The 12,516-nt window shown below is 51.6% G+C and overlaps 1 protein-coding gene across 5 annotated transcripts in view; it reads left to right on the top strand.

Annotated features, from left to right (window-relative positions):
• Positions 1 to 12,516, top strand: part of ST14 (ST14 transmembrane serine protease matriptase) — a 33,648-nt gene that overhangs the window by 7,312 nt on the left and 13,820 nt on the right. For 3 of the 5 annotated variants that reach the window (XM_066564492.1, XM_066564491.1, XM_066564489.1), the window contains exons 2-17: positions 3,023 to 3,182; positions 3,405 to 3,532; positions 4,083 to 4,153; positions 4,568 to 4,728; positions 5,165 to 5,200; positions 5,475 to 5,712; positions 5,847 to 5,986; positions 6,381 to 6,478; positions 6,947 to 7,056; positions 8,393 to 8,523; positions 8,781 to 8,885; positions 9,904 to 10,011; positions 10,375 to 10,488; positions 10,672 to 10,800; positions 11,179 to 11,365; positions 12,012 to 12,286. In XM_066564492.1, coding sequence (XP_066420589.1) covers positions 3,023 to 3,182; positions 3,405 to 3,532; positions 4,083 to 4,153; positions 4,568 to 4,728; positions 5,165 to 5,200; positions 5,475 to 5,712; positions 5,847 to 5,986; positions 6,381 to 6,478; positions 6,947 to 7,056; positions 8,393 to 8,523; positions 8,781 to 8,885; positions 9,904 to 10,011; positions 10,375 to 10,488; positions 10,672 to 10,800; positions 11,179 to 11,365; positions 12,012 to 12,286 — 2,191 coding nt within the window. The remainder of the gene's footprint in view (positions 1 to 3,022; positions 3,183 to 3,404; positions 3,533 to 4,082; positions 4,154 to 4,567; positions 4,729 to 5,164; positions 5,201 to 5,474; positions 5,713 to 5,846; positions 5,987 to 6,380; positions 6,479 to 6,946; positions 7,057 to 8,392; positions 8,524 to 8,780; positions 8,886 to 9,903; positions 10,012 to 10,374; positions 10,489 to 10,671; positions 10,801 to 11,178; positions 11,366 to 12,011; positions 12,287 to 12,516) is intronic. The other 2 variants (XM_066564490.1, XM_066564493.1) reach the window with 2 other exon arrangements.

The raw sequence follows: 12,516 nt of genomic DNA, 5'->3' as shown, positions 1-12,516 counted from the left end.
GCAGAGAAATTGCCTAAAGAAAGAGCGCATGGTGAGTTTTCCTGTCTAATTTCCTTGCTCCCAGGAGCAGTGCATTTGCCTGTGTATGCTGGAGGCAGAGGAGGGCTCTGTTTGCCTTCTGATTTAATCACAGCAATGATTTTCTCACTGAGAGAGTTTTCTGTCTGCAAGGACACAATCTTTAGCTTAAAGGGGATGTTAAAATGCATCAGCCACATTGTTGTGCAGTGTCATGCAACAGGAGCTTCTGCTTGCTGCTGATTCTTATTTTTTCCCGGCAGTTTGGTGAAACAGAAGTGTATGAATTCTGCAGAGGGCTGAAGGTCCCCGCAGCTGAAGAGTTTTCTTGTGGAAAATTGGTTTTCTTTGCAGTTCTTCCTCGCTGGCTCCAGGAAGTCTGCGGAAACTGATAGATCATTTAAGTGCCTGAGAATGTCTTCTTGCCATAGACTCCTGCAGATGTTAATAAAGAGTGAAATGCTTTGTTTCCTGCCAACAGCAGCAATGTCTTGAAGTCCTGAGAAGGCTCTGCATCGTGAGCAGCCCTGTGGAGGGAGAGAGGATGTGTTTGCAAGTTTTGTGGCCAGTTTCTTCTCTTTACCAGGTTTTGGGGGGATTTATTTCACGATTGGAAAACTGGTAGGAGCTAGTTTGGACGACAGTGTGTCAAATTCCAGGCAGTCTTGACTTTGAAGAATTTCTTGATTTAGGATGTCTCTATGTGTTTAAGCTTTATTTTGTGTGCCATCTGTTTCGAAGTTTCCTTGGGTTATATTTTCAAGCTTTTCCTTTATGATCAGAAGCTAAACAGAATTCAGAGCATTCCCCATGGGATTGTCCTCTGCAGCTCTGCTAGATCTCTTTATTTTGGAGGTGGGTGGATTTTGGGGATGGAAACAGTTCTTTCTGTCTTGCCTTAGGCAGTAAAACTCAAAAATGAACGAAGGCTCCTTCCCTGAACCGCCAAATGATAAACTGAGAGGATTCTGAGAGCAGGTGATATAAAAACTGGTGAGTTGCTCTGGTCTTGGTGGTCTTCTGGTGTTTGCAGAGGATTAAACTTACAGAGTCCTTGACAAAAACTCGGAGTAAGGTGCCTGCCACTTCCCTTTCTGTTCTGAAGGGCCCTGGGCAAATACCGCAAGGAGGAGAGGCTGCAGTGGGGTGTGGAGGGTGGGAGGAGAGCACAGGCATTGGGTGAAGAAAAGGGCAAAAGAAGTGGGGGAATGGTTCAAGTGGGAGCTGGGCTTTCCTGTCAGGCAAGGCTGAGGAAAGATAAGATGAAGTACCTACTGGAAGTTCAGTGAGGAAATGCAGTGAAGATGGCTTTTTCCTTTTGTCTGTACAGCAGGCTCAGAGATCCCTATGATAGCAGGATCCCCTTTGCTAGTTGTTTTTCATAGAATCCCAGAGTGGTTTGGATTGAAAGGGACCTTAAAGCCCATCCAGACCCACCCCCCTGCCATGGGCAGGGACACCTTCCACTAGACCAGGCTGCTCCAAGCCCTGTCCAGTCTGGCCTTGGACATTGCCAGGGATGAGGCAGCCACAGGTTCTCTGGGCAACCTATGCCAAGGCCTCACCACCCTCAGAGGGAAGAATTTTTTTTTCAGTATCCTGTCAAACCCTGCTATCTTTTAATTTCAAAGCCATTCCCTTGTGTTCTATCAAGCTATATCCCCCTTGTACATATTTTTCCTTAATTTAGGGGCTTGTGACATTTGCTTCAAATTAACCCAAGCTGTTGGAGTAGGTTTGTGTGAGCCCTGGGCTGAGAGAGGACAGTCAGAGTCTGACCCTGTGTTTGTGGAGACAGCTTTACCCTTCTGGAGCACGGGGCACGTGGAAATGCCGCGGATTTGTGTGAGTTGGCACTTTGTGCCGTGGTGTCCATGCTGAGGTTCCAGAGCCCAGGAAGCTGCTGAATGCCTACTAAGGAGAAAATGGGAAGGTGGTGAGCAGAAAGGTGAAGGATCCTCCTGTTTTGGGCCATTGCAGCACGTGCAGAGCCCTTCCTTCCCAAGGGAGGCACAGATCGGAAGCAGATGTGGTGAGCTCTGGCCACACCACTGCCAGTGCTGGCAGGAGAGGAGGTGCCAGGGTGGGCGTGGATCTGGGTCCCCACGATGTCCAACAATACCAAGGATGCTGTGTGGGATCCTTGGAAAAAATCTGAGTCTGCAGCTGTCCAAACCTTCCCCCCCCCTCCCCCCCACGTGAGAGGTGCAGAAGCAGGGCAAGGATGGAGGAACAGAACAGAAGGTGTGAGAAACTGAAACCTTAGGATACCAATGGTTTTACAGCTGATATAGAACTCGATGCTTCAACACATCTTCCACTTCCTCAGCCCATTATGATGACAGCAAGAGCTGTGTCATTCCTCGTTCCTCTCTTCCACGTCTTGTCCCAGGAGCATGGCTGCTCGTGGGTTGTGGGGATGTTTTGTGTGTTCTTTTAATTTTTTGGTTTATTTCTTTTAACAAGTATTTGTGCTGGATGAGAGATTCTAAGCAGAAACACAGGAGTGCTGCTGGCTCAGGAGGCATGACAGAGAGCTGTGAAAAAGCTGTAAAGGAAGGAAGCAGCTTGATTTCTTCTATTAGGGAAATGCTATTCATAGCATGCTGTGCCCCATGAGCTCTGGGTGACACACCTGCACACAGCGAGCACTTTGTGGGGGTGAATTTTTCTCTGCAGTTTCATCTGCTGAGGCAGATCTTGGAGCTTGTGGGCTTGTGACCTGCCATGGTCACAGGAGGGTGTGTGGACTTGCCCCTAAGTGTGCTTGAAGTCATGACCTTATATTAGGCCCAGAAAGGAATTAGGTGTGTGCAGAAAAGCAAAGAAAAAACCTTCAGGGTTTGTCCTGCCATGGCTGTGGAGCTGCCAACACTGAGGTTTGTCCTCAGTGCTGCTGCATTCCTTGTCTCCAAACCTGCTTCAGGCTGCTCTGTGGCTGGACCTCCCCAAGCCAGGCTTTGAGAACAGCTTTCTCACTGTCCTGCCTTCCCTCCTCTCCCAGGACATGAACAACCTGGATGAAGGGGTGGAGTTCCTCCCTGCCATGAACTCCAAGAAGATGGAAAAGCGCGGCCCAAGGCGGCAGGTGGTCATCACTGTCCTGATCATTGTTTTTCTGCTTGTCTCCCTCACCACTGGCCTCCTGTTTTGGCACTTCAAATGTGAGTGTGACGTCTGGTGGGTGGTGACATGTAGGGTAACACCCTGGGAACGTATCCGTCCGCATGGAAAAGCTTTGTTACCTGGTGTTGCTCACATGTGCCCTCTCAAGCTCTGGAGACACCATTTCCACCTCCCTGCCCCAATTGCTGTCACTAGGGATCTGCTGTGACACCAGTCCCAGCTCTGACTGCCCTTCCTGACCCTGAGCTGTTCTCTTCCAGATAGGAACACACCTGTCCAGAAGGTTTTCAATGGCCACTTGCGGGTTCTGAACTGGGAATTCCTGGATGCCTATGAGAACTCCAGCTCTCCGGAGTTCAGTATGCTGGCCAAGAAGGTGAAGAGCACGGTAAGAGATTTCTTGCCTCCCTCCTTCTACAAGCAAGGAATTTTCCTCTTGCCCCATGGCCATGGGGATATGCCATGTAAGATTCCTTGGAGCTTTACCTGCTCACTGTGTCACACTGGCTGGGAGCGGGGACCTTCTTTGGAGCTGGATCTTGACATCCCAGCTCCAGCCCAGTGCCATGGCATCTCCCAGTGCCATAGGAGCTGCCAGGGCACGTCCCAGAATCACTGGATGAGTCAGGGCCAGGAACTGAGGTAAAAGGGTGTCTAAAAGAGGCTGAAGCTCTGCCTCTTCCCTCAGACTTGGGGATTCATTTTCCTCAGGGAAGAGTGGGTGAGCTGAGTCAGAACAGGCTGTGATGGGCAGCTCCATGCTCTTCTGGGGCTCTCAACTCTCCTCCTTTCTTTCTTTGGCTCTGCAGATTCCTGCACACAGGGATGCCAGGTATGTGCCCTGGTTTTCCTTTGCAGGCTTGAAGCTCTGTCTATCTTCAGCCTTTCCCTTTTCCTCACTTCTAGACACGCTGAACACCTCTTTTTAACCCTTTCAGGTGGAGGAGATCTACAAGAATCATGCTGATATTGGTCCTTACCACAAGGAGACAGTAATCACTGCCTTCAGGTGAGTGTTAGGCACTGCCTGAGCCCCATCTAGGATGCCAGGATATCACATCAGCCATTTACCGTCCTTCCCAGGATGCTGGGATAGAAGTACCCCAGTAATCACCCTGAATTACCCAGGAAAGGGTGAGCAGTAAAAAGTGACCTGAAAATGCATTTTGTTTTCTGCCAGATGTCTTGGGAAAAATCAAGGCGTGGTGCAGTGAACTGCAGTGGGTGGTGCCTGGCAGCATTGAGAGAGACTGCTCAGGCTGGCAGGAGCCTTTGCTGTTTGCTTAACTTGTCATAAAACTCTCCCTTCCCTGTGGCCAGGCTCCAAAACTGGCTAATCAAGTAGTCTGGCCCCTTCTTCTAGTGGTATTTGAGTCCTCCCATGTCTGTCCTTGCCCTTATCCCACAATTACCCTTTCCACAGTGAAGGCAGTGTCATTGCCTACTACTGGTCAGAATTCCTTGTGCCCAAATACCGGGAAGAGAGCCTGGACAGGGCGATGGCTGACAAGCAGAGCCTGGTGCAGAGGTGGAACCCCCGCCTGAGAAACCCCATGCTGAAGGTGGAGTCAGTCATTGCTTTCCGTGAGTATTGGTCTCGCTGTCCCTGGGCCTCTGCATGGGATCAGGTGGGATATTTCTCTGGAAGGAGAAGGTGCTGGTCACAGCCCTCTCATGAGAAAGCCAGCCCTGAGGGTGGTGTAAGGACCTGGATGTCACAGCACAGCTTAACGGGATGTACAGCCTAAAGGGGGCTGCACGGACCTGTATCCCCTTTGCTGAAATGCTCTGTGTTCTCCTCTGAGCCCAGGGAAGAGAGACAAGGATGAGTTCTCCCTCTGCAGAGGGAAAGTTTGCTCCCTCAGCTCCCAGAGGCCAGGAAAGAGCTCTCCTGCCAGTTTGCAGGGAGAGGTTCCACAAGTGAGGCCAGATCAATGACAGTCTGAGGAACAACCTCGGCTTTGTGACCAGGGATTTCCCATAGCCCAAAGGGTGATGTCAGCTCTGTTTTTTCCTGCAGCTGTGGACCCCAGCATAGCTCACTCTGCCCGAGACAGTAAGTACAGTTCTTCCATCTAAGTGGTCTCTTTAGGGTGGTGTTTCTCTTGCAGGATGGGGAAGGGTCTGGAGAGAGGTTCTCTGCATGCAAGGCAGACCCCAGTGTGATTCTTAGAGCTGGTTTGGGGTTGGACAGACTGTGGCATAGGCCTTGCTGTTATCCAGGAAGAGCCATCTGCCCTGGGATAGCCTGCCGGAATTATTCTGTGCATCCCGGGAAAGGCAGGGCAAGGCTTCTTTGCCTTGTTAACTGTTCTCTACTCTCTGGGCAGACAGCTGCATGTTCTCCCTTCATGCCAAGGAAGGGGAGGTCACCAGTTTCACCACGCCAGGCTTCCCCAACAGCCCATACCCCAACAATGCCCTCTGCTACTGGGCATTGAGGGCAGATGCCAGTTCCAGTATCAGTCTCACCTTCAAGACTTTGGAGCTGGAGCCATGTAGAGATGACAGTGACTACATCAAGGTGTACGACTCTCTGAGCCCTGTGGAGCCCCACGCCTTGGTCAGGTGGGTGTTCCTGTATGGCACCAAGTCCAGGGTGATCCTGAGATCTCCTGCTCCTGCTCAGAGCTGAGATGTGCTGCTTGAGGCTCCCTGTGCAGTAGTGCCTTACAAATTCTGTCCTTTCCTTTGCTTCCTAGGCTTTGTGGGAATTATGCCCCATCCTACAACCTGACCTTCCTCTCCTCCCAGAACGTCATGCTAGTCACATTGGTTACCAACAAGGAGGGACGATTCCCTGGCTTTAAGGCTGAGTTCTTCCAGCTCCCAAAGATGAAAGGTGAGCAGAGGCCTTGGCCTGTTTCCCCATGTCTCCCTGCCATGGGCAGCTGAACAGGGAGGTGGCTGTGGCTGGGGTCAGTTTGTCAGGGATGTTTCCAGGGCTGGAGCACCTGGAAGCAGGTGCTTGCCTTGCCTATGGTGTTCTTGACTGCAGTAAGGATGTTCCCCAAGGAGGCAAAAATGAGAATTATATTGGATTAGACATGCAGATTGATGGAAGCACCTAATTGATCTCCTGGGTTCTCTCAAGCCTTGGAGCAAAGCTGCTCTCTCCAGAGAGTGACTTAACCATGTTAGAGACTGTTGCCACTGCCTCCAATGACAGCCAGCTCAGGCTTGGAAAAGCCACATCTAAATCTCTAATTTGTTATTACCTTCCTGTTTGTTTTTAGCCTGTGGTGAGACCCTGAAGGGAGACAGCGGCACCTTCACAACTCCCTATTACCCAGCACACTACCCCCCAGACATGGACTGTGTCTGGAACATTGAGGTGAGATGGGCCCTCTCTTTCCCTTAACAAGTCTGTCAAATGACCCTGGTCATACAGGACATGGTGCAAGGGAGCTCACAGTATCTGGGGCCCAGAGGCTCCAAGTCTGGCATGATTGAGGGAGCCTTTAGGAACTGGAGGCAAAGGCAGAAGAAGGTTGCAAGAGGCCTGAACCCCACAGAAGACCATGAAAAATCCTGTAACTTCACACAAGAAGTATGAGAATGTGGGCTTTGGGACATGCCAGTTACTGGCTGTTGACCACCCCTCTGTATGCCTGTTCCACTGGGGATTCTGGAGCCAGGGTGACTCTGACTTTTATGAAGCTGTTTCTTATCCTGCTGGAAAACTGACTTCCCCTTTTTAGTTATCTTCTGTCCTCCCCCAAGCACAACCCTCTTCCTGTGAAACTATTCCTTTTTTCTTGCTCCAGAAAGGAACATCCCAGTGATGTGCTTACTTTTGTAGGTTCCCTCTATAAAGAATGTGAAGGTGCGTTTCAACATGTTCTTTGTGCTGGAGCCTGGGATCCCAGTCACCTCCTGCACCAAAGACTATGTGCAGATCAACGGCACAAGGTGGGTGTTCGGTGGCTGAACCCATGGAGTGGCTTCATTTAGTTACACACTAACTTGTGCTTTCCTTAATCTGCTGTGGAAACAAGTGTGCTGGTGCTCTAAGGGCTGGGAGGAGGCAGGAGGGTGCCCAGTGTAGCAGGCACAGGACCTGCAAGGCCTCCCTGGCGGTCAGCAGCCTAAGATAGGAAATGCCTAGTCATGATGACTGGACCAAAAGAAGCCCCTCTTCCTCCTTCAGACCCTTGTTATCTCTCTGTAAGACTATAGGTCACTTTTGCCTCAACCCTTACTATTGTACTGTTTCCTAAAACTCCTGTACCCTATATAAACCCCTACTTTTGCCCAATTCGGCAGAAGAGCTGTCACTGAGACCCTTTGCAGAAGATGCCAACAAAGACATCTCTGTGGAACCTCACACAGAGCTTCTTCTCTCTCTCCCTGCATCTGCCAAAGGCACTTAGCAAGCAAAAGAGCTGAAAATCACCAATGAGCTGAAAATCACTAAAGAGCTGATCTCACTTAAGAGCTGAGCTTGCTAAGATTGCCTGCAGCCCTGGAGCCTGCCTGAGGGGCCCGGACAGGTTGTGCTTAACTGGACTTCTCTGTTTGGGACACCCACGGCAGTCATTTTCGGGGGAGACCCTGAAAACCCCACAGCCGCGTCAGCCCAGGACTGCCCCATGATGAGTGAGGAGTCCCACACTTGGTTCTGTGGTGTGCTGCAGCTGAACCACCCCTCAGATGCTGTGGAGCATCACAGCACATAGCTCATGTGTGGGAAGGCAGGAACATCTGGGGTGGGTTTGCTTGAACGAGCAGCTCTCCATTCTCAGGGCACTCATATCCTGTGATGCATTTCTAGATGCATTCCCCGGCCTGATATAAGCTGGGCCAGAGAGAAAACTTAGGATCTCAGAGGCAGGTGATTAATCTTGTTTCACAGTGTTTTGGACAAGAGAGCTGACCCTGCCTCAGAGAGAGGGTTTCAAAGTCAGCACTTGCCTCTGCAGTGCTGTTCACGTACGTGATCCATGGTGAGATGGGATCCTGCATGAGTCCAGTGTATCGAGATCAGACACATCATGGGGCAGGCTTGGAAGAACTTGTTCCCAGTCATTCCTAAAGTCATAAGTTGGTGTTTACAACTGGCCCAAACCTTCTGCCAGCAGCAGCAGAATTTGGATCCTGAGTCCCAGCAGTCTGTGCTGGGATCAGACCTGCTCCCTGCTCTCCTGCCCTCTCAGCTTCCCGAGTGTGGAGGGAGACCAGGGATAGAAGAAGGTTTCCTTGGTGCTGACCTCCACCCCTTTGACTCCTCTTTGCTCTCTCCCCGCAGGTACTGTGGGGAGCGCTCCCAGTTCGTGGTGGCCAGTACCACCAACAAAATCGAGCTCCGGTTCCACTCAGACCAATCCTACACAGACACAGGCTTCTCTGCAGAGTTCCTGTCTTACGACTCCAATGACCGTGAGTTGAAACCCTGGGGCTCGGGGTGGGAAGTGATTTGCCTGAGATGTGGAGCTATCCCTCCTCTGTGTTTACACTGCCCTGTAAACTGGGAAGTAGCCTTTTCCAGGGGCATAGCAGCATGCCTTGCTTTCCTGAAAATCTCCTGATCTTCCTGTTGTGTTCTGCTGTAAGCAGGCATAGGAAACTCTGCAGAAGGGATGTAGAGGGGACACCAAGAGGGCTCATGTGTGGTTTTGTCCCTTTCTCCCTCTCAGCCTGCCCTGGCAAGTTCACTTGCAATACTGGCCGCTGCATCGACAGGAGCATGCGCTGCGATGGGTGGCTCGACTGCGTGGACGGCAGTGATGAGAGGTCCTGCAGTAAGTCCAGCCTTTGGTTTCTCTTTGGCACAGCATGGAAAGGCCATGGTGCCCTGGGGTGGTTAGGCTTGTTCTGGGTAATGTGACTCAGTGCTGGCTGGAACCAGCACTGCCGCCCTCCTCCAGACTGGAGTGAGACTCGGTGCACAATTTGGGATCCCTTCTCAGCCTAAGAGCTGTGGGCTCCTGCTAATCCAGCCCTCTCCCAGTGGCATCGCCCTCTCTTTCCAGTTCCTTCCAGCTGGGAATGTGTTTTTCTCTGTAATCCTGCTGGTTGTGGGTTTGGCTGAGCTGAGTGGAGGGACACATTTCATTACCCAACCGTGCAGGCTTTGCAGAGCTCATCTGGAAAACCCATGGGACACACAGGAGTTGCTTTGTGTAACAGGTTTTCCTCTTGGATTAGCAGAGCTGTCCTATAGTTAATGTTATTGTCCAGGGTCTGCAGTATATTAGAGAGGATGGGGTGCCCTGATTTGGGAGGGGCAGTTTTGTGGGGAAGGATGTGCTGCTGGCCCATGATCCTGGTTTCTCAGGTGCTTTCCCACTGCTTGCAGCAATTGCTTTCCTTCAGTATTGCCTCTGGCTGTCCTGCTGTTGTGATGTCAGCTTCAGCCTCCACTACCTCCGACACAACAGCTCCAAATGGCTTTGTTCTTCAGAGAAGTGGAAATACTGTGATGTACTGAGTGTATAGTGTATTTATGTACACATGCACGGTCCCGAGCTGGTTTTTGGGGTTCCCAAGTGCTTGCACACCCACTGGGAGAGCTGCCATGGTGGGTGGGTTGCTGGTGACTCCACAGGTGCCTTTGCAGGCCTCTCCCCTAATTTCTAGCATTAGAACAGCCTTCCCAGGGGAGTCCCCATCCCTAGAGGTGTCCAGGGAATGACTGAACATGGCACTCAGTGCTCTGGTTTGGTTGACAAGGTGGTGATTGGTCTCAGGTAGGACTTGATGGTCTTGGAGGTCTTTTCCAACTTAAATGATCGTGTGATTCTTACTCTGCTCTTCCAGCCTGTACCGAGCAGCAGTTCAAGTGCCAGAATGGCTGGTGCAAGCCCAGGTTCTGGGTCTGTGACAATGTGAACGACTGTGGTGACAACAGCGATGAGCTACAGTGCAGTGAGTGACTCACCCTGCAGGCTGTTCCTGCAGGCACAAAGGGGGTGACTAGGGTAATGAAGGCTCGTGGGGTGGAGGGAAGTGCCGTGCTGGAAATTAGCAGGCAAAAAAGCCCAGGCATGATGAGTGCTCACCTGATAAAGGTGAATGAGAGCTCAGAGGAAAGAAGGATGAGCAGAGGTGTAGGAATAGAAAGGGCTGAATAACTGAGTGGTGGTGTGCAGTTTGGAGAAGAGATTGGAGACACAGTATTTTGGAGCTGCAGAGGCTTTACTTGTCTCGGGGAGGGGAGCTGGGCACAGCCGTGTGCTGAGGTGCTGCAGGATTCATGCCCAGCCCTCAGGAGCTGCTCTCTGTCCCCAGGCTGTTCAGCTGACAGCTTCAAGTGCGACAACGGGAAGTGTGTCCCCAGCACACAGAAATGTGATGGCAAGGACAACTGTGGGGACGGGAGCGATGAGGGCAGCTGCAGCACAGGTGAGGGTCGGCTGGAGGGTGACTGCCAGCAAACGCAGCCTCTGATGGAATTCCTTGGGGCTGGACACCCTCATGTGTGTGTTTGCATAGGGTGTAAATGCTCTGGGGTTGATCAGAAGAGGTGGACTTGATGTGACCTCCCCAGAACTGGGGCTAACCCCTGTGCCTCCATCCTGCCTGCAGCAGGCCAGACCACTGTCCCCTGCAAGGAGTACACGTACAAGTGCCGCAGTGGACACTGCATCAGCAAACAGAACCCCGAGTGCGACGGGGAGCAGGACTGTGAGGACCATTCTGATGAGGACAACTGCAGTGAGTGCCTCAGGAATGGGGGAGACATGGGACTCTGGGCTGGCTCTCTCAGAGAAACACCCCAGTGTGGCAGAGAGAGCCCCTGTGTGTTTCTGTGCAGGAGCTTGATCTGGAAATACCCAAGCCACATTCTTTAACGGCCTGTGGGGTGTCTGTGTTATTCAGGAAGGCTTAGATGGGTAATACAGGGGCTTATCTCCCCTTTACAGAGTTAGCCAGTAAAGGTTGTAGCTAATTTAGCATCTGTGCAGAGAACATCAGCCCTTCCTGACATGTGTAAACAGGGTATTTGTGCTGTCAGATGTCCTGGAGGAACAGAGGGGAAGCGTTGGATGGGAACAGGAGAAACCAAGAACCCGTTCTCCTTCTCTGCCCTAGACTGTGGTCTCCGCTCCTATGTCAGGAAGTCGCGGATCGTTGGTGGGCAGAATTCGGACGTGGGAGAGTGGCCGTGGCAGGTCAGCCTGCACGTCAAGAGCCAGGGCCACATCTGTGGGGCCTCGCTGGTGTCAGCAAGCTGGCTGGTGTCAGCAGCACACTGCTTCCTGCCACTGCAAGGCATCAGGTACCGGCCTCATATCCCTGTGCTTCCAGGTATTTCACAGAATCACAGAATAAGCTGAGTTAGAAGAAACCCTCAAGGATCACTGAGTCCAGCTCCTGTCCCTGCACAGCACCATCCCCAAGAATCACACCATGTGCCCGAGAGTATCATCCAAATGCTTCTTGAGCTCAGTCAGTCTTCATGCTGTGGCCACTGCTCTGGGGAGTCTGTTCCAGTACCTGACCACTCTCTGAAGAAAAGAGCCTTTTCCTGATACCCAACTTAAACCTCCCCTGACACAGTTTCAGGCTGTTCCCTCTGGTCCTGTCACTGGGCACCACAGAACAGATATCAGAGTTTACCCCTCTTCTCTCCCTCACACAGGAAGTTGTAACTGCAATGACATCTCCCGTCAGTCTCCTCCAGGCTGAACAGACCAAGTGCTCTCAGCTGCTCCTTATACGGCTTCCCCTCAAGGCCCTTCACCATCTTTGTTGCCCTTCTTTGGAAACTCTCTAATAGTTTAATATTCTTATATTGTGGCGACCAAAATCACAATATTCCAACACTGGCTCTGAGAGGCATTCCTCAAGGAAATTGTTTAAGGTAGTGAGCAGTGCTGTCTCCAAGATGAGGTCTCACCCTGTGTTTCATGGCCCCCGTGCAGGTATTCAGACCCCAGCCTATGGACAGCCTACCTGGGGCTGACTGACCAAGGTGACCGGAGTGGCCCCAATGTGCAAACCCGCAAAATCAAGCGCATCATCTCCCACCCCTTCTTCAATGACTACACCTACGACTATGACATTGCTGTGCTGGAGCTGCAGAGCCCTGTCACCTTCACGGCTGTCGTCCAGCCCATTTGCCTGCCTGATGCCACCCACAACTTCCCTGTGGGCAAGGACCTGTGGGTGACTGGATGGGGAGCAACTGCAGAAGGAGGTGAGCACTGGCATGTGATTTGGTGCTGCACTGATGTATTTTAAACAGGTTGCCAGGAGAAGCTGTGGCTGCCACATCCCTGGAAGCATTCCGGGCCATATTGGACAGGGCTTGGAGCAACCTGGTGTAGTGGAAAGTGTCCCTACCTGTGGCACAGGATGGAACAAGACAGGCTTTAGTTCTCTTCAAATTCAAACCATTCTGAGATTCTACAAGTCTATGATTTCTGT

This window comes from Molothrus aeneus, chromosome 22 (genome assembly GCF_037042795.1).
Source record: "Molothrus aeneus isolate 106 chromosome 22, BPBGC_Maene_1.0, whole genome shotgun sequence".
NCBI classification, from domain to species: Eukaryota; Metazoa; Chordata; class Aves; order Passeriformes; family Icteridae; genus Molothrus; species Molothrus aeneus.
This window is presented reverse-complemented; position numbering and strand designations above follow the sequence as displayed.